Source organism: Cylas formicarius, unplaced genomic scaffold, assembly GCF_029955315.1.
Source record: "Cylas formicarius isolate icCylForm1 unplaced genomic scaffold, icCylForm1.1 PGA_scaffold_10__41_contigs__length_53128322, whole genome shotgun sequence".
NCBI classification, from domain to species: domain Eukaryota; kingdom Metazoa; phylum Arthropoda; class Insecta; order Coleoptera; family Brentidae; genus Cylas; species Cylas formicarius.
In genome coordinates, this window is record NW_026844214.1 from 50,842,753 (window position 1) to 50,864,046 (window position 21,294).

General features: G+C 34.4%; 4 protein-coding genes and 1 long non-coding RNA gene across 8 annotated transcripts in view; 2 read left to right on the forward strand and 3 right to left on the reverse strand.

The window, feature by feature from the left end:
* Positions 1-869: 869 nt before the first annotated feature.
* LOC132706677 (uncharacterized) lies at positions 870-2,016 on the reverse strand. Its single transcript, XR_009619625.1, has 3 exons — positions 1,365-2,016; positions 1,015-1,063; positions 870-958 (listed from the first exon to the last, which is right to left on the reverse strand). It is a non-coding gene; the product is annotated as an uncharacterized LOC132706677 (long non-coding RNA).
* Positions 2,017-3,762: 1,746 nt separating this feature from the next.
* LOC132697887 (uncharacterized) lies at positions 3,763-10,032 on the forward strand. The gene is made up of 7 exons (XM_060663631.1): positions 3,763-4,001; positions 4,059-4,296; positions 4,377-4,836; positions 4,904-6,221; positions 8,349-8,796; positions 9,666-9,864; positions 9,913-10,032. The coding sequence occupies exons 2-7, from the start codon at positions 4,223-4,225 to the stop codon at positions 10,018-10,020; spliced, it is 2,607 nt and encodes an 868-aa protein (XP_060519614.1). The 5' UTR covers positions 3,763-4,001; positions 4,059-4,222; the 3' UTR covers positions 10,021-10,032.
* Positions 10,018-10,787, reverse strand: LOC132697895 (iron-sulfur cluster assembly scaffold protein IscU). The gene is made up of 2 exons (XM_060663642.1): positions 10,642-10,787; positions 10,018-10,577 (listed from the first exon to the last, which is right to left on the reverse strand). Exon 2 carries the CDS (start codon positions 10,568-10,570, stop codon positions 10,115-10,117), a length of 456 nt encoding a protein of 151 aa, XP_060519625.1. The 5' UTR covers positions 10,571-10,577; positions 10,642-10,787; the 3' UTR covers positions 10,018-10,114.
* A 47-nt stretch (positions 10,788-10,834) lies between these two features.
* On the forward strand, positions 10,835-17,013 carry LOC132697878 (alanine--tRNA ligase, mitochondrial). Of its 2 annotated transcripts, none has more exons than XM_060663610.1 (12): positions 10,835-11,187; positions 11,240-11,413; positions 11,471-11,616; positions 11,670-11,861; positions 11,914-12,058; positions 12,102-12,241; positions 12,310-12,457; positions 12,516-13,561; positions 13,641-13,842; positions 13,896-14,053; positions 16,519-16,729; positions 16,788-17,013. In XM_060663610.1, the coding sequence occupies exons 1-12, from the start codon at positions 10,960-10,962 to the stop codon at positions 16,992-16,994; spliced, it is 2,997 nt and encodes a 998-aa protein (XP_060519593.1). In that variant the 5' UTR covers positions 10,835-10,959; the 3' UTR covers positions 16,995-17,013. The 2 variants fall into 2 exon arrangements, with proteins under 2 accessions (XP_060519593.1, XP_060519599.1); XM_060663616.1 differs by having other exon boundaries at positions 11,914-12,004.
* Positions 17,014-17,117: 104 nt separating this feature from the next.
* LOC132697448 (anoctamin-8-like) overlaps positions 17,118-21,294 on the reverse strand; it is a 29,317-nt gene continuing 25,140 nt past the window's right edge. For all 3 annotated transcript variants that reach the window (XM_060662989.1, XM_060662999.1, XM_060662982.1), the window contains exon 18: positions 17,118-20,734. In XM_060662989.1, coding sequence (XP_060518972.1) covers positions 20,663-20,734 — 72 coding nt within the window. In that variant the 3' untranslated portion in view covers positions 17,118-20,662. The remainder of the gene's footprint in view (positions 20,735-21,294) is intronic.

Genomic DNA, 21,294 nt, shown 5'->3' on the forward strand with positions numbered 1-21,294 from the left:
GGCAACAAACAAGAGATGACAAACTACAGCAAAATTTCCCTAATATCTACAGTGGCGAAAGTTTTTGCAAACTAAAACAAAATTGCTAGACAAATTTAAAATAATTTCTGAGAAACAATATGGCTTACGAAAAAATATAAGCACAAGATGCTATAACATCGCTAACGTCAAAAATTTATGAGAGTCTGGACAAAAGTAAACCAACCTCCTTTATGCATATTCCTAGATCTGGCAAAGGCATTTGACACCGTTAACCACGCACAGATGTTTGAAGCTTTGGAGGATATAGGCGAAAAAAATATATCTCTTGATCTTTTTAAAAGTTACTTAACTGGGAGAAAACACGTCTTGATTGAAGATGTCACACATCTGGTTTTGGGCCCAGTTTTATTTATAATTTACTTAAGTAATATACTCCTAAAGGAATTTCCTGGATATGTTATAAGTTTTGCAGATGATACCGTAATATATCTTACAGCAGATGACTGTAAAGAGCTTAAATTAATTTCTGCAGAACCATTAAAAGATATAATTGATTGCTTCCATTATAAACTATTGACAATTAATTATCAAAAAACAAAATTTGTCACATTTAGTTGTACCAGCAGATTTTGATACACTTATCGCTGGTAACACGGAAAAGGCAGAGATCATGTTGACAGACAAAATCAAATACTTTTTTTAAAGACCGTCATTCAATGAATTATCCATTTACAATCAAATATAACTTATTATATAAATTTTATTTATAATAATAACAAAAAATATTAAGTACATCATATACAACCAATTTTTACATTTTAAAGTTTCCTAGATATATTATTTGTTCCCCTCAGTATTTATATCAAAAATAATTTCATCTTCATCTTCGGATAAGGGCAATGGTTCCATTTCGACATCATTTTGCCTAGCTCTCACCCCATACCTTATAATTGTGTGCCTTTTGTCCATTCGCTTCCTAAATCGTAAATACAGGTTTAACAAAATATTGGAAACTAATATCACCATACTCACTTAAATAATTTAACGCTGACGTATACAATAAGCAAAAGTACTTGGAGCCCTACAAAAACGTATATACCTCTCATTAGGGCACCATCTTTAACATTCACTTTTGTGGGGATTGGCTTGATAGTTTTGGAAAAATTTGAATTTTGGGACAGATGGGAATTGTTCGCTAAATCCAGATTTATAGAGGGAACTCGGTGTTCCGTTCGATTATCAGGGTTTGATTCAAAAATGCTATAATTTTTCGTTGATTTGTCTTTAAACACTTGGTTTAAAAAAGGCGGATTTACAGCTAGTAAGCGAATAGATAAATTTAGGAGTACTACTAATATTAACATGTTCATGCATTTCTTTACCTAACAAGAACAGCTTAAAACTTTTACTTATTTTTACCCGAAATCTAACATTTTACAACGTATATTAACTACAAAACTTCGCAAATTTTGCATAAAGTAAACACCTGCTAAACTAAATTTTAATATATAATTGTAGGTTATATGCAGAGATAATTAACTCGTTCCTCCAACATTTGGGCCAGAGCACCGTGATCATTCGCTCATTACCGTGGTCCGTAAAGGTGATTCGATCTGCGCCAAGAAAGCAGATAAGGATATTCTTCATTCCATAGCGAAAATCAGAAAATTATTACAACAAAATGGAAAAATTGTACTCTGCAGGCAGCCCAAAAACACGACTAACAACCAGTGAAACACAACTGAAAAAAAGCAATTGGGATACTAACATTAATCAAAGTATACAAAATACTAGAATTTATCCGATCAAGAGTTAAAACAGTTAAAACTGTACATGCACCCTGTATAAAGTGTCCTTCACTTCTGGTCGAACTTCAAAGTTACAATAAACACCGGTAAATATTTAAAATTGCACAAATAATAGCTTTGTGGAATGATATTTTTTCAAATATCTCGTACATAATTGATGAAACCTGAAACTCTCACTCGACACAGTTTACGATACTGTTCAAATAAAATTATCCCATCTCTAACGGTTTTTCATTTATCGCCAATAATTTGCCCAGAACGGAAATTTTTAGGATCTTATAGATTTTTTGTCCATAAACGACACACCTTGTATATGATTTAAACAATGTTCGAAGTAAAGGTTAGAGCTTTACATTAAAACAACAGATCCAAATAAATCTTGGTGTAGATCGATTTGAAAAATCTGCAAGAAAGAAATTCAAGAGATAATTTAAATACCTAAAGCGCACCATGATGTTTGTGATAATAAGCAGGAAGAAACAAATACAGGTAGGTATATAATATTTTGTGTTATTATTAGTTGTTTCATTTTTATTTAACTTTTTATATCGTAAAATATATGGTAGAGGTGGATCTTCGAGGTTTCCTGGTCCAAGAATTTTTTGAAAATAGTGAATGGTTTTCGCGCCGTAATAATCAATGACGTCATCGCATCTTGACAGCCCCCGAAATAGTTATTTCAATATGGATTTTTTCAAGTATCCCGAGCAGCGTATGTGATAGACGAAAACCACAAATACAAAAGCTGTAACACTTGATGCGGCCTATGACACTGTTTGAACCTATTACCCATATTTTTTACGATTTTGGATTTGCGGCTAATAATTTACTTTGTAAAAGAACAATTTTTTAGGTCTTTTAGATTTTGCCTATAATTTTAAAACCCTGTATATAATCAAGAAAATGCCTAAAATAAAATTTTTTGCAAGTTAACGGTTCTCGTCTTTTGGTTTTGGTTAGTTGGAGCTACAAAATTGAAATTTGCCTTCTTTTTAACCCTACTCGAGATACGTAAGGTTGTAAGGAATGGCCTCGATCCGACGCCGGCATCCATCTTTTTTTCGCGATTTTCGACTGTATTTTGAAAACTGCTATGAAACACTATAAGTGTCCGAAATTTGGAGCAATCGATTTCATATTTGGCATACATATGCAGTTTTGTCCTGTGTCAGAACTTATTGAAAATGGGGGGGCTGGAGGGTCGGGAAGTATTCTAAAAAAAATTAAAAATCGCGTGTGCAAGGGTCTACATAAAACATCATTTTTCAAAAACTGCGTACGAGACCCAAAAAATTCTTGAACCAGAAGACGCAGAAGATACGGCTCCATTAACTTTTATTTTTGACAATTTTTCAAAAATATGCAGGGTGTGCCGCAAATTCAAAAAAACTGAAAAATGAACCCCCTTTATTATTGAAAATTGGTTTTTAACTGAAAGACTGTGAATCAGTTCTCACATTCTTTTATATTGCGATATAGCCTGTATAGACAGCAAAAACTTTTGCATTTAAGGATTTCATCTATTGTACAGGGTGTTCCCGATATTCCGTCCTTAATGAAAAATGTGTTAAGTGTCCTAAATTTGCAGATATTAACTTCAAATTTAGCAGAGAAGTAAAAGTCCGTGTCCACATTTAAACGGTAGAAATCGGGTGCAACCAAATTTTTCGACAACGTTATTATTTGTGCAAATTTTAATATTTACCGATGTTTACTGTAACTTTGAAGTTCGACGAGATGTGAAGCACATTTTATACAGGGTGCATGCACAATTAAATCACATCGGTTTTACGAAAGTTTCATAGTGCTCCGCGGGAGCACGATAGAAAAACATTGCGTTCCTTTACCACACGAAACCGCGAAGTTCTTTCCTTTTATAATAAAAATTATCAATTAAAAAAAAAACGGAATCTGGGCTTAAAGTTTAGTTATTTTATCATACATCTCAAAAGCAGTCAGCAATGGGCGAATGATCCCAGTCAATTTGCCAGCAACAAGTGATTAAAAGAAGAAGTGTGTTTTCGCTGTTGCAAAAAAATATAAATTTTTAATCCTATGGATATTTCCGTCTGGTGCGAATATGGCAGATAGGCTTGTCGACGAACGAATTCGAAAGCCTCGTAGAACTAAAGGCACACCTCTCTATATTCAGAGAAACTATTTCGCTGGGGCGTTTATAGCGTTCGGTGCTTTATCTTGGTTCATCTTTGAGTAATTTTAATAAAAATAAAGTAAAATGGAAAATAACCTATGGATAAAACATTTTAGATGCACAGCTACTGCTCAAGAAATTAAGAAACTTCAAAAGAAAGGTGAAAAATTCGTTGTGCCTGCAGCCCTACAGAGTAAAGCAGACCATATTCGAGCGAGTTTTGAGAATCCTACTGTAGGTCTATTATTATCGAAGGCAAGGGATCGTGCTGCTTACAAAGATGAAGACCCGGAGGAAACACCCAGCTGGTTCAAACGGCTCACCTCAAACCCAGATGTCTAAACCAAACTTTAGGTTTGCATAGTCACTACTGATTGTTATTATTATGTTGTCCTCTAAATAGAATAAATATTTCGTCAGATGTGTTTTTTTAGCTCTCTAGATGCATACTTTAAAACAAACGCCAATTTGAAACCTAAATCTGATTTTAAAACTTTTGAATCGCCATACAAAAACCTGCTCTCTGAAATAGAAACGGCAGATGGTGGTGAAGAATCTCCCTTCCAAACGCCAAAGCCTACTCAACCAAAGAGGAACATAAAATGGGAAATTTCTAAATCAAAAGTACCCTCAAAAAAACGGTCTAAAAAAAGGAAATGTTTAGCAAACTCTACCATTAAAATTATCGAAAACAACCTCAGAAGTTCTGATGTTAACTCTGAACATCTCCAAATGGGTATCATGCTTTCAAAATCCTCATTTGAGGCCGAGAATAATACCCAGAGCTCATCTTCCTTGGATGATATGCCGGACATGAGCGCCTTGACCAGTACAATTTTGGAAAGATTTGGTTTTAGATCTAATAAGACGGTAGAGCCCAGGAAATGGAACGAGGTATTTTATTAGGAGAATACTAAATGTGCACGTTTTATTTTCCTAATTTTGAACTTTCTTTTTCTAGCTTTCTAAGCAAAGGAAACGTTTTAAATACGTAACTCCAATCTTGTTAAGCCGCTCAGAAGAAGACCGAGAAGCTTTGATATCATCAAAAATTTCACTCATACTGCAAAACGTTCACCAAGCACCACGTTCGACCTCAGCATCGCCGCTCTCTCTGCACAGCATAAAGCTAAATGAACTTTATTGCAGACAAAAGTGTGTTTTTAACATCGATAACATATACGACTCTGGCAGATTTAAAATTCCCAGCTTAAATTTACCGCCTAATGTTCCATCTTGCGGGCGCCTTTTAAAAAAGTGGAACGAGATTCCAGGTAGAGATATTTCACCTTTGAGAACCGATGAAAAAATAAAAAGCACTCCTGAAAAAACTATTGAGCCTACTTTATCACCAAGTCCTGGATTGAGCAGAAGTATGTCTCCCGAATTGTTTGGATCAGAGGATGAGCTTACATTTAATAAAGTAAGGGGCAACGATTCACCCATCATTAACAAAAATCCAACCCAATATGCGATTCCTGTGCCATCAGAAGATGTAACGAGGTTCAATTCCCAAGAAACTTTTCCATCTGTCTTTAGTAGATTGACAGGTGAAGAGCATAGTTTTACTGAGGTCGACTTGGAAGATGTATGTAGCAACATTGACTTTGAACATGTTTCTGCCAGTCAAATAGAAAAAAGTCTGTCCAGTTCCAACAAATTACAAACTTCAGGCAATTCTGATTACTCACTTTTAGACACCTTAGAAACAGATAAAGTTATCCGGGGTAGTTCCCCAATAGTCAGTCATCCAAATAAACTACTTGGTAGCACAGGACAACCTATAGTTGATGAAACGGATTTTTTTGATGATGTTGAATTAAAAAGTCCTGTGACTCCCGACAGAGTAGAAAAGATCTCCGTCACACCGAAGAGGTCAGTCGCAGACCATCCAAATTTTATATACATTTCATCAGGTTCTTCGAGCAACGATTATTTTCCTATTGTCAAACGGGCAGAACAAGAAACACACAAAGATTGCAGCCTTAGTAGATCGAAAAGTGAGGGATTGGAAAATAAAAGTACCTCAAGCCTGCGCAGGACTTTTTCAGAAAGTCTAAATGTTACGAGTTACATAATGGAAATGTTGAACTCCCAAGAATCGTTTATGGAATCTGAAGTGGAAGGCTGTAATTTAAGTCAGCAATCGACTAGCAGCGCCCTATGCGATGAAGAGCTTAACTATTCTTCTTACCATGGTGCACCGATAGACACAGACCTACAGTTTGATGGATTTTCAATGGAAAAGGAAGCCAGATCCGCTGATGAAAATGTTTTCGGTGAGTATAATATAATGAATTGATCAAAAATTAAATACTCACAAATGAATCAGTGAATTTTTAATTAAACTGATATTTGTTATCCTTAAAACTTTGTTATGGTATCCTACCATAACAATCAATCATCCGATTGACTTACTGCGGATGGTTCATCAAAATTAGGTACCTTAAAGGCTTCTTTCTTCCCCTTGAATATATATAAAATCATCTATTTTACAGCCTGGAAAAAGAGTTCTTTACCTTCCACTAAATTCATTTAAAATCATAAATTTATCTTTATCCATGGTAATTATGGCCCTCTGGTAAAAGATGGATCGAATTAAAGGAAATTTCTTTATATTTTTTTAAATAAAAAGTTGAACTATTTTTTACGTATGTGTTTGTTTTCCTGTTTTTTACATACATATAATACAAGTAAACGTTTTTTCTTAAAAAATATCAGAATTGCTGTGTTATATTCAAATAGTTATTAGATAACCCCCTAGACAAATATATTGGTTAATTAACCCCTTGATCAAAAAGTACCATTTGACGCACCCATTGTTCTGATTTGAGTTTTTTTTTTGTTAATTTGGTACATCTGTTGTTGACATTTCCTCCATCTTAACGTCAATACATCGACGATTGTGTGTGTTCGCGATTTTTGCCAATTTTAAAAGTGCATTTAAATTTGCAACAACGAACTTGTATTAAACGCTGGAAATGTTGGAAAAGTGATTCGGCGACGATATTCTAAAGAAAACAGTCGTTTACTAGTGGCACGACGTTTCAACCGAACTGAATCAACCGAAGACGATAACAACGAACGACGAAAACATTGATAAAGTAACAGAAATATTGGCCAATAATCGCAAATTAACCGTCAGAGAGATATCCTGAACATTGTCTATGGATCCGTCCAAGACATTTTCGTTAATGATATCCGTTTCCGTCGTGTAGCAGCAAAGTTGGTTCCAAAAGTCCTAAATTTCATGCAAAAGAGAGACCGTGTTAAAGTCACAAAAGAAAAGGCCATTACTGGACATAACATGTGGGATAAGTACAGCACGTAATCCAGGCATCAAATGAATGGTATTCATCAAAACCACTAACTAACTAAAAACACCATGTCGTTTTCAGTCATGAAAGAAGACAATGCTCGCAAGAGGCCAGAATTGTGGCCAGAAAACTCGCGAATTCTGCACCATGAAACCGCACCGTCGCACAATTCCATCATTATTCACTTTTTTTTTTACAAAAAATGCAACAAATACAACACCACACAAACAAAAGCAGCCACCCAATTCACCGGATTTGGCTCCCTGTGACTTCTTTCTGTTCAATTGAGTGATATACACAATCTTCCGAGTATTGGACTAAGTGCTGGCATAAACTTGTATTTTTAATTTTCTGAATAAATTCCCGGAACTTTTTGATCTAGGTGGTATAGTGGCTTCAGGACGCCGCAAGCGGCATTGATGTTTTTTTGTAGAGATATCTGCATTTTGCGTCATTTTCTCTGCAAACAGCGACCTCCACACACATATCTCTGGTCAATATTTTGAGAAAATACTGCCGTAAAAATGCCTCGTCCAAACTTATTGACGGCCTGTCAGCGGCCATGTTGGTTGTTGAGTGGCGCATGGTCGGTAAAAAAAGAAATTTTAAATCACACGCAACTTCTCAATTTTTTTTTATAGTTTCATAAGTTCCTGCATTGTAGCATAGAGGATATGGTATAACCTTATAGCTACTAGATATATAGAGCTATGCTATCATAGAAAAAAATTTATCCATTCAATATGCGCATGCGCGAGATTTAAAATCCCGCTTTCAACCAATAGCCTTGCGACATTGAACAACCAACATTTTGTCTAAATATGCATAAATCTCGTTAAATGTTCGAGGCAAACTAGGTAGATGTTTAGAAAACTACAAAAATATCGGTGCCGAGGCACCAATCACAATTTTTGTCCAATATGTGGCGGAAATGTGGCATCTTGTAAATTCTTCTGGCACAAATTACGGAAAATTATTACGGATTGTATTTCGAGGTCGTGACAGTCGTGATTATATCATTTAAATGTTACATATTTTCATATATCCTTGAAAATTGCCAATTTTATATTGATTACCCGTCTCTTGTAGATATTGATTGTTTAGAGGAAGACACAGATTGTCATAAGTCGATGTTGAAAGACAAAGTCGGCGAATTCATTTCTATCGATGAAGCTACCACCGGCACAAGTGAAATCAACGTTAAAATTAACGATGTTGTGACCCCGAATAGAAACGGTTCAGAGTTGCCAAATGTAGTTGTTAAAACCAAGAATGTAACGCCCATGTTGGATTACGACAACATGAACACGCCTACTATAGCTGAAGAGCTGGACAAGTTTGGAATTAAACCTCTGAAAAGGAAACGAGGAGCGATGCTTTTGAAGTACATATATGATTCGACTCATCCTGTAATTGAAAAGAAAAGCAAGACGGATGAGAATGATCAATTAATTAAGAAACGCAGAAATAATAGAAGCTACGTGGATGGTATAAAGTGCAGCCCACCGATCGAAATTGCAGAAGATATCTTAGAAAAGTAGGTTAATTTTGTGATAAAACTTTCTATTTTATTATATATATAAAAAAAAACAAAATATTCTGGGGGTGCTTAAATATTGATAATTTCTCGCAAATCAAAATATCTTTCAATCCACGAATCACAACTCGTTGAACTACACATTCGTGTTTAATCAGATTTATATTAAAAACTGATTAAAATAAAAGATTACAAAAAAATACAAAACATCCACAATGCATGGACAACGGACGATAAGCTGCTCTGATGATTGACATTTGTCAAAAGTCCACAGCATTACGACTATCGATGGTCCGTGACCCTTGCAATGTCACGCCTATCGCATCAATTTTTTAGAAGAAATGTTCCTGTATGAATTGTTAAAGCACCCGTTACATTTTTCCTGTATATTTTTATAGAAATAAAACATGTGAAACTTGCTCCTTATTTTTTGGTCTTATGAATACATTTTAGGTAAAAGTGCTTGGTCCAAAAAATCTAAAACCAGGGGGTACATAGTTTTTTCAAAATATGAAAAATAACTTTCGGTTAATCATTTTTATCACCTTGCTTATTTAATTTAATTATTTTTCTGAACATTTTGCATGCTACTAGAAGTAACAGCGCACTCCAGATTATTTATGTATTGATGTGTAAAGTTATGTTTTTGAATTTCATTGTCATAGTTAGAATGTTGAAAAACTACTTCTGATACCATACGCAATAATTGACATTTGATATCGAAAATTTAAAGCACTAACGAAAATCCTATAAAATTGATATCATTTTAGGTTTTAGAGGGGGTATGGTTTTTTAGGAATATATTTTTTTATATTTTCTATATGCCGACATCTTAGAGAAGTACGTTGTATATGAATGTATAATTTCAGCGAAAATTTGGACGACTTGATATTTGAGAGAAAGCAGTCTACAAAGATTTGTTCGTGCCGAATACCCTTGCAAATTGTCTGGCACAATTTGGTTTCATCCAATCCAATTATTAGAGAAAATATTCTTTTGTATGAGCCCCTGCAACTAGAGTCGCTTTATATGATGATAAAAGACCTCGGATTCAGGTTTCATATTCAGGTAATTTTTTAAAATAAAATCACGCAGGGTACTTACTTTTTCTTTTAGGATTTGTTGACATTCCTCGACAAAAAGTGCATCACGGTGAGGATAAAACAAAATCAGGCAAAAAAATCCATTTTTAATGTAAAAGCTTACGCTGTAAATAAAAAATAATTTTTCAAGCCACTTATATTGACATTAATGACAACTACAATATTTTAATCCAACTAGTTCATAATTATCACATCCTTTCAGTACTTATTCGAAACTATTCCTTATTTGGGTTTTGTTTAATCTTGTAGTCTGACAAAGCAGCTTTAATGGCATCTTCGGCTAACATTGAACAATGCAGTTTTACTGGTGGTAGAGACAACTCTTTAGCAATCTCAGTATTTTTTAATTTCAAAGCCTCGTCTACTGTTTTTCCTTTTACCCATTCTGTCGTATACGAGCTACTTGCTATAGCCGAGCCGCAACCAAAGGTTTTAAATCTAGCGTCGATGATCTTTCCATTCTCATCCACTTTGATTTGTAGCTTCATGACGTCACCACAGGCTGGAGCACCAACCAGTCCAGTACCAACATTCTTATCGTTTTTGTCCAGAGAGCCTACATTTCTTGGATTTTCATAATGATCGATCACCTTGGGGTGGTAAGAGGATACGGATAATTTTAGAGGATGACGAAGTGATTTCAACAGATTCGCACTGGTATTTAAAGCCATGCTTCTGCTGAAATTAAAAAGCTCTAATTATACACCCCTGCAATCTTGTTTTGTTTCACAAAATATCTTACAATCAATCAAACGTCATGCCCGCAAACAGTTGCACAACAATCTTTTTTTTGTTGGGGTTTATTTTTTATAATGAATTGTTTTGACTGTGCCTTCCACCACAATTGGCCACTTCTTAATACGTTTCACAAACGGGAGGGCAGGTGGCAATGGTCATTCGCCCATTGTAGACGAGGTCACAGATTATCAAAGTTACGCCGGCAAAAAATTTAAATTTAATCTGTCGTTTGTGGGCAAAGAGGGAGATTTTTAAGGTTAGGAACTTACTGTTTTAATAATTTGGATAATTAATTTATTATAAACGAAAATTTTGGTGCAAAATGCTTAATAAATATGTTCACGTTACCCTACGATATAAAACAGGACACTTAAATTTTGTATTTCGAAAAATTAGTAAATATTTAGACAAGGATATATCATCCAAAGTTATTAGGGAGAAATTTTTGAATTATTTTATTGAAGAAAAGGGTCATAAATTTGTTAAATCGAGTCCAGTAATACCGTTTTGCGATCCAACTGTTCCGTTTGTAAACGCGGGTATGAACCAAGTAAGTTACAGTTACAGAATATCATGAATATTATAACCTATTATTAATTAAGTTCAAAGGAATATTTCTTGGATTACAAACTCCTCAGTATCCGAAGGTAGTAAACTCGCAGAAATGTATTCGAATTGGAGGAAAACATAATGACCTAAATAATGTTGGAAGAGATGGATATCACCACACATTTTTTGAAATGCTTGGAAACTGGTCTTTTGGGAATTATTTTAAGGTACCTTTAAGTAATGCTCAATATTGATTAACTTTTTTGAATTACTTCTTCTCTTAGAAAGAAGCATGCCAAATGGCTTGGGAACTTTTAACAAAAGTTTACAAATTACCAGCATCTCGTTTGTATGTAACTTATTTTAGTGGAAATACAGAATTAAATTTGCCACCTGACGAGGAGACTAAGCACATATGGAGTACAATTGGGTAAAAGTTATTGTTATAAAGGTATAAAAAGCATTTATAATATTTCATTGCAGTGTGGAAGAGGAAAGAATTCTACCCTTTGGTGAAACTGATAATTTTTGGGAAATGGGCTTGGTAGGCCCTTGCGGTCCTTGCACCGAAATTCATTATGATCATATGGGAACTGTAAATAGAGCGCAGCTTGTCAACAGAGGGTTGCATGACCTGACGGAAATATGGAACATAGTTTTTATAGAGCATAATAGGTATGTGAGAAATAATTGTTCAACGGATTTAGTTAATTTGATAAAAATGTAGAAAGCAAGATGGCTCAGTGCAGTTATTACCCAAAAAGCATATTGATACAGGCTTGGGATTTGAAAGGCTGACATGCGCTTTGCAAGGCAAGGTCAGCAGTTATGATACAGATAATTTCACTTATTTAATGAAAGCAATTCAAAAAGTAAGCTTTTTATTAAGAACGGTCAGTTTTAGCTTAATTGTAGAATTGTAGTGGAATTTCTGAATATTCGGGCCATTTTGGAGAACAAGATTGGAACAATGTTGACATGTCTTACAGGACATTGGCGGATCATGTTAGAATGATTACAGTTTCTTTGGGCGATGGGGCTATACCTGAACAAAAGTAAGCAAATAAATAATAATAATATAGTATTAAACATTATAATTTGTATATTGTGTTGAACATTTCAGTCATAAACTAAGACGAATATTGAGAAAATGTTTCTACTTGAGTGAGACTGTTTTTAAAAAAGATAAAGGATTGACAAAAGAGTTAAGTAATTATGTTGTTGAAAATTTGGGTCAGGTGTATCCCGAAATAGAGAGAAATGTGGATCAAGTATGTAAACGAAATTTGTAAGCACCATGTATATAGAAGTGATATAATTTATTTATAGATTCATCAAATAATAGACTATGAAGAAAATGTCTATCACAACTTAAGAAAATCTTCAGAGAAGGAGTTGCAAAAATTAATTAAAGAGAATGCCAAACTTACAACCATCGATCCCATTGATATTGCCCCAAATGTGTTAACAGCATATAAGGAGTTGCACGAGTCAAAGTGTAAAATTATAGATGACAAATTGGCATACAGATTGTATGACACTCACGGCATGGACGAAGAACTAATACTACAAGTGTCCAATGTTCTGGATATTGAATTCAACCCGCTCAGTTTTGCCAAAGGTCTTGACGACGCAAAACTCGAGTCTAAGAAAAAGTCGGCCGAAATGAAATTTTCGATTAATATTGAACCAACAATACCAAGAACTGACGATTCGAGTAAATATTTCTACAGCAAAGGAAGAAGGGGGTATAGTTTTCCACCCGTGGAGTGCAAAGTTCTCAATATTATACAGAACGACTTGTCCACTTCTGAAGCGGGAGAAAATTGTGTGTGTTCACTCATTTTAGATAAAACAAATATGTACTGTGCCGCCGGAGGTCAAGACTCTGACAGAGGCACTATAATTTTTGAGCATTCTCAGTTTGACGTTAAAGAGTTGCTTAACATTGATGGCCGGATACTCCATAGAGGTGTGGTCAGAAGTGGGACGGTCAGATCAGGTTCCTTGGGTACAATAAAACCGGACGAAGCCGCGAGGATTGCTAACATGTGTAACCACACCGGCACCCACTTGTTGAACGCTGCTGTAAAGAAAATTAAGAGAGCTAGCTGTCAGAAATCCAGCAAAGTGACTGACTCGTACTTAAATTTAGATGTAGCTATTTTCGGAGCAAAATTAGACATAAGTGATGTAGTCAGCATTGAGGACACAATCAGTAGTCTCATTAAGAAGCAAATAGAAGTTAAAGTTAGTATAGTAGATAGTCAACAGCTCTACAAGTATGATGAGATTACATTGATACCTGGCGAGGTGTATCCAGATAATAACATAAGAATTATTGAAGTAACGGATGGTTCAGCCTTTATTTCAAGGTATGCTTTTTCTAGAAATCTTTCATCAGATTGCTGAAATCAGTAGTGAAGAAAAATTCAGAGTCTCGTTTTCATTTAGGGAACCCTGTTGCGGTACTCACGTCTTAAACACCTCAGACCTGGAAGATTTTTGTGTAATCGGGATGAAATCCTTAGGTAGAAGCACTCAGTCGGTCACAGCTGTTACTGGCGATCGAGCCAAATTAGCGAGGCAAAATGCCGTGCGTTTATCCGAAGAAATTTCACTGTTAAAGAAATCGTTGGGGGATAATATGGACAAGGTACGATCATTGAGCATCAGCATGGTGATAATAACCGTTTCGCGTCTTCCTAGCCGGAATTAATAGAAGTTGCGGTGGGAAGAATAAAGAAGAAGCTAAATTTTGATGCCCGGGACAATACGATCATCCCTCTGGTATTTAAGGATGCAGCTCTGGCAGATTTGCAAGTTGTAAATGGGCAGTTAAAACAAATCGGCAAACAAAACTTGAAGTAAGTTTTGATAACGCTAGATCTATTTCCCATACTATTTGCTTTTTTTGTTCTCTAGTCCATAAATTCGTAGTTAAAAGGAATTGTGTTTTGGCACGTTGATAGATTTTATTCCCATATTCGAATGTCAAAGCCAGGGATTTCAAATTTTTGGGACGCTTTTTGACCTGTTAATTTCTCAAAGAAACTTGCACAGGCTACTGTAATACTATTTACAAATCTTCTGGTTTCCTCCTGCATCGGTTGTTTATAAATCAAACTTGCTGACGTTTCATTAATCATAATATTGGCTTCTTCAGGACTTAACTGAAACTGGCTCTCATTCTATTGCGTGCCTGCTTATTTACTGTTTGAGGGAGGCGGAGCTAAAGGAGGGGAGGGATGAACATTGTCTCGGATAACCCATATTGGTGAAAGGTCAAAACCTAAGTCGCGGTTAAGATTGTTTTGTTATGCATTCTAGGATTTTTTGTGTGGTAGTGCTGATGAGTTTATATGTATGTATGTTTATAAAATATTTAAAACATTTTCCTGTGTTCTTTTTAAGGTAATGCTTCTGTAGACTTTACCACAATGAGATATAACTAGAAGAAAATTTTATTAGGGTGTTTTTTTTTCAACTTTAAACTCCGAGATATTTGTCTAGTTCACTTTGGTTTTGTTATCGTCTTCACGGATAGTTAATACTCATTAATTTTTTTGATAAAACATTAAAGTCTAAAAAATCTGTACATTTTAAGTTTTTTTATGGCATTGCAATAGAAATTCGCGCTCTTAGGCCTTAGTCTAAAGCGGTTTACGAAACAGTTACAGTGAACCATTCTGTATCCACAAAATATGCGTATTAATTTCGATTACGACCTGCCTTTAGATCTCATATGGAACGACAAACAAACCCTGTTTTGGCAAAATGTGATATGACAGTCTGATGATGATTCCTCAAAATATGAAACTAGCTGTATATGCTATACACTGCAGAAATTGTTAAATCTGGGCTTAGATATTCTCTAGAAGAGCTCTTGCGACAGTAGTGAGATTCGGCTCTAGGAAATCTATTTATATGGTTATGCATTGCATGTCTCACCATTATATTTTTAATTATAGTCAGCAGAATTTTTGTACATGAGCATTTTCTAACAGAATTAAATTGGCTAAAATGTCACTTTCTGTAGTTTCAACGCTAGCTTTTCAATAGATGCTGAAATTTTAGTTGATGTGTTCTCTTGATTTCTTTTCCGATTTTTTATTAAGTGGGAAGGGGGTAGAATGTCTGCCAAGGACCAGTCAGAATCCGAGTCGTTGCACACTGCACAACGTATGTATTTTCCATAAAACGGCTGATTATAAATGATAATAAAAAAGAAGTAGGTAATTATGTTAATGCATTCTATTAAATTACTAATTACATATTAACAGTTGCTTATAATTTCACCAAATTTTGTTAATTTAATCCTTGTCCAGATATTTAACCCAAATATTATCACTCAATAATTTTTCTTAAGAAAGCGTAACTCAACAATTGAGGCCTTGATTATGAAAGTGGTATCAGTCGTATGTTTGTTTCAAGATATAAAGAGGTTTGCATTTTAAATATTATAAAATATTTTTATATAATAGAATATAATATTTTTGACAATGAAATAGTGCCAACAAATAAGTATTTATTGTGATTACGAAATTTATAACCATTTTTAAAAGAAAATGTGATTTTGAAAGGTTGAAATGACATACCATTTTCAAAATGAACTGCATGACTTTATAAGTGACTTAAACCATCAAGAATTTTTTTTTTATTAAAAATTAGCATTTTATTCAAACTCATTACATTGTAACTAAATAAATTGTTTTTTAGTATTTAGGGAAATAAAATGTTTGTGGAAATCTAATTGGACATAGGGTAGTAATTCAATACAATAGATTGTGGAGTATACTTGCTGGGGAAAATACGTAAAAAAAAATGTGCTTCGTAGGTGGTGCGGAAATGTGTGCGTATTATGTAAAATATGAATTTTCTAATAGTGGAAACCGCGATATCTCGCGAATGGTGAGTCGTGAGAAAAAAAGTGGCAGAACAATTTTTGTAGAAGAGAGAAACTTACCGTTTTCGAGAAAAATAAAATTTTTTGCACAAGTCGAATCGAAGGGGATTTTTGACATTTCATGTAAACTGCTATATATAACGTCTCTGCCATTTTCCAGCTTTATGCGAACTTTGCCTATGTTTTGGACTGATTTTTGTCTGTTTTGATTGGATTATAACTAAATATAGGAGTAGTTGGGATCCGTCTTGTCGGTTACTTTTACAAATACAATATGAAGAAAAACTGAGGACATTATCTCAAAAAGTCGATTTTCTGAGATACGCCCTTCGTATGCTTCACGTCCTTATAATTATTTTTCTAAGAGATGAATACAATTTTCTCTCCAACTATTTAGTAGGCGTATATATAAAAAATTTCTGTTAGGAACTTCATCGAGATGGAAATGGAGGATGCTCTACAATCGAACATTGGCACGTCGAAATCCAATAAAAAATATATTGTGCATTATTTGCGAAGCTCCGTCGTTTTAGACTCCGTGCCTCTACAAAAAGCCACTAAACTATGCCCCAACATGCCCGTATTGATTGTTTCCTATTCGGACAACATAGTCAAAGCACGTTGTTGCGTGCCCAAGGTAGACGAGGCTTATATTATCCTGTTAATTTAAACGAGTGTTCTTTGGTGTATCGTAGGAATTTCAAAACGAATACTTCGACGCTCAAACGTGGCTGACCGAAACCGTTGCCACCGTGTTCGATTCAGAGGTGAGGCCCTCCAAAAACCAGGCAGGAGATGCGATTTGCAACATGAAGCCCAAAAAGGTTCACATACAGGAATGGGACACGTTGCTCAAAGAGGCCATGAAGTTGGCGAAGAAATATGTTCATGATAATTTGTGATCGATTCCTATTGAAATAAAGTCAGATTTTTTTTGTTGGAAATTGTTTTGGTTAAAATGGGGCTCAAATAAAACTCCTTCGGCGATCAGGCCAAATTACTTTATTGCTTAAAAAACTGGCCTTTACGAGAGTACTTCAAAAATACACAAAGATGTCCGATACACATGCAAATCAAATTCAAAAGCTTTACCGGTACTCTTAGCTGTTAAGTTATGTAAAACAGTCTTAATTCTACTCCACAACGTATGGGCTAGTATTATAAAAAATAATTTAAAACAACCTTACGCAACTATCAACATTTGTTATTTATATTCGTGTAATAACAATACTCCTGGTTATGCGGCATGAAAATGTTACATTTTGAAGCGATTGCGCAGAGTTTTACACACATAATACGCAGCAGGTTGGAGAATGAAGCATCCTTGTTCGAACCTGGGAACGTTAGTCAAAATCGAGTTCAGCAACAACGATCCTTCACCGTCATTAACCTTCATTAATATTCTATTGGGTACATTAGTAACACAGGCCAACAAACATTTTGTGATTTGGTATTTTTCATATTTTCGGAGTTGTACGGTGTAAACGAATAGAAAAACAATTAATTTTTGAGATGTCGTATTTAGTGTATTAAAAATGGGAACATTAAAGGACCTGGGTATATCATTGGATTCGGGGTTTTTTTTCGAGATGCAAGTAGAAAGCATTGTTCAAAAGGAGCTAAAGGTATGGATGCATTTTTTTTCACAGTCTTGTCAGACACGTGTTGGAATATGCTACGCCAGTCTGGAATAAAATGTATTTGAAATATATCGAACGGCTGGAGAATGTACAACGAAAATTTATAAATGCTATAAATTATAGATTTAATAGACAGAGACATTTTTTTAGTAATAGTGAAAACCTTCATTTCAATTGTATGCAGTCTTTGAAAAATCGTAGAACAAATTTTGATTTAAAGTTGGAAACAATTTGATTGAATCTCCTTTTGTTTTTGAAAAAACATACTTCTAACTCTCCAATTATCAGATGTACCCGTACTTATAGCAGGGTAGAGAACGCGTTTCCGGATATTGACCTATTTGCTCTGACCTTAAGACCGTATACCAATTAACATACTGTAATAAAAAGCTGTAATTAGTTCTTAATTAGATTTAGCCGGTAAAAAATAATTTTTTGTGACATTTTGTGCTTTCTTTTTATTGAACAGTTGCGCCTGTCTCTCTGTAAATAAATAAATAAACATTCAAAAAAACGACAATGCTAAGATTTTGTAAAAACATTTCAGATACGTTATGCTATGTTGTGGTTCTTTTGGAGTCAAGAAATTTAGACGAAAAATTACACTCCTGTTTGATATGGAGAGAGCCAAAAAATCACTATGATGACTGCTACTTCTGCATGAGCAATGTTTATTTATTTTTATTAATTTATTTAAAGGCATGAAGCCCAACTAAAGCTAAACTTAACTTAAGTCTAGCTTAGGTGAAAATTTTAAAATATTAGTTCTTGGTGTAGGCACAAAGAACATGTTACTACGTCTAGAGAGTTAGTATGGGGAACCAATGTCATTAACGAAAATGTTGAATAATAATGGCCCCAACATTGAGCCTTGAGGGACGCCTGAGGAAGCAATGTACAAATTAGAAGGCGATTCGGAAAATCCAAAGGCGCGGAGCGTGTGATCAAACGCTTTCGAAAAATCAAGACATATGACGTTCATTTGACAACCTTCATCAATAGCCTCAGAAATATACTGAGACGTAGTCGTTACATTGGTAATGGTGGATCTTCATTTAAAAGAGGTATTGGGCGACTATTTGGTTCTTGATAACATGAAATATTTTGTTCCGTAAAACTTTACAGAAGTTACAGATAAGGGAAATAACCCTACAGCTTGTGATTTGCGATCTACAGTCTTATTGTGTACGGGAATAACACTGTACGTGGATATAATACTAAAAACCCATCTGAGAATCTAGAGTTTAATGACTCAATGAGAGATAGGTTTACCAAAGGATCTTTCCGAAATTGTAGCATCTAGACTTCAAAATAATTTTGAACAAAGCGGTTCATTTGTTTATTGCACCGGATATTCCTAATCTAATAAAGAGATTTGAGTACTGGTGCTTTTTTATTGACTCATCCAAGAGATGTTCTTTTGCACAACGGAAATGTTTTTGCTTTTTCTGTACAAATGAAAGAATCCTACGAAGACTTGGAACCACTGCTTGAGAAAATCGAATGACTATAGTTCGATGATTTGTGAGTGGGGCAACAGAAAAATAGTTAATTTAACTTCACGACAGTCTTATTGTTCTTCGAGAAATTCTCTTACATATTAAATTAGGACTGATGAAGCAGTATGTTAAAGCTTCAAATAAAGATGGAGCATGTTTTTATAGGGCTTCAAATAAGTCGATTAATGGAATATCAAGATTTTGAGAATACCATGATTGAAGCTGAAAAACTTGTTACAAATTTTTTTCTAGGAAACAACAAATATCCAAATTACAAAGACATTGTAGAAAACATGTTAAGAGATATTTAGAAAAATAGGATGCAATGTGAGTATAAAACTATAATTTGTTGACCACTGCTGGGCATTAAAAAAGGACAGTCCGGAAAATCCATTAAATCAAGTTTTTCGGCCAACAGAGAGAGATTTTCCAAAAATAAATGGACTTAACTATTGTTTGAGACATTGTTATTGAATTTAGATGTTGCAATTCGGTTTGTCTTCTTGACATTTTCATTAATTAACTCTTTTAATGTTGACAAAAAACCTTACATGATAGAAAAAAATGCTTATCAGATTTAAATTTAGGCGGCTTCAATTATACAGAATCCAATACATTAAACAAATCCAAATCAACTTTCAAAGGTTTAAAAATTGCTGGCCTGTGTTATCTGTAGACCGTTCATAAATTATGTCATTTGTTCTCCTTTTTCTCTCATCCCACAAAACTTACACCATTTTGGTTGTCGTTTACAGATACATGACTGAAACCTCTTCTCAAAAATTTAAAAATTTTTGGTGACATGCTTCGTTTTAAATTCGATGAAATTTCGGGAGCTTTATCCTCATTTCTGGAAATATCTATGGATGGCCCAAAGAGACGAAAATATTCGTTTCAGACAATCTCCTTATAATCACTGTTTCTATTGCCCTTTTAAAGAGTAAAAATATACCACGTATTTAATAATTTTATTGTTTCTATTTTTAATTCGTTTTTTTTTTAGTCTCAGTTTCAAATAAATATTTTTGTACTTCGTCGAGAGAGTCTTCTTACGGATGAGCCTGCTTCAATAACCGACCAATATATCTTTCCCGATAGGCCTTTTTCAACGCAACTTAAAACCCTAAATATACTACGAAATCATATTGCTTTGTGTTGAGTTAATTAACATTTGTTTTCCTCTAGAGAACGATTTTTGAAATGCGTCAAGCCGGCACTAAAATTTATTTATTTCCGTACGGCTGTACAGCAACTCTACCTAGAGTCTAATACACCGAAAAGCATACTTTCGTTTTATTTTATTTTTTTGTGTAAGCGACGTTACATTTTCACTGGTTGCTATTAAACACTCTAAAAACTTGCAATGATAACAAAATCAGACTCGTATTCCAGTTATTTGTCGGCTAGTGTAAAAATTAAAATGTTACTTAGCTACAAGGTACCGGTTTGGTGGTTAGATGACTTAGCGACCACGTTTCGACGGACGTCCTCCAGCTGAATCAACTGTAAAGAGAAGAAAAAATAGGTAATCAACACCCTTAGTAATATTCGGCAATCACGGACGCCTATATCAATACAACAAGCAGCAACGAATATTATAAATAAAAGTTCGTTTACAATAAGTATTGATATTTGATTTCACACATTGAAAATGACCTAAGTATATGGGTAGATCTTTTTTTTTTTCGTTCATCATGTTTTTCTTAGGATCAAACTCATACTTAAGACCTCCTTCTTGTCCCTTAAAGCGTTCTTGAAATGATTTTGACCCTCAAGCCTATTATTAAAAATAAATGGGTGTTATATGTGACGTTTTATACGAATGCCGATTTCATAAAGAATAAATTTTCGAAAAATATTAATTTTATATCTAGGATGGGAAAAAATTGTCAATTAACGCCAAAATCTTTTTTATGACAGGCTAGCTGCTCCGCATTTAGAATTTTATTCCATCCTTTTGTTCGATTTGCCAAAATTATAAATTAGAGCAATTGTAGATTGCTCAAAATAGGACCATGAGAAATATACTATAATGTAACAGATATACGCCAGTTCAAAGCATG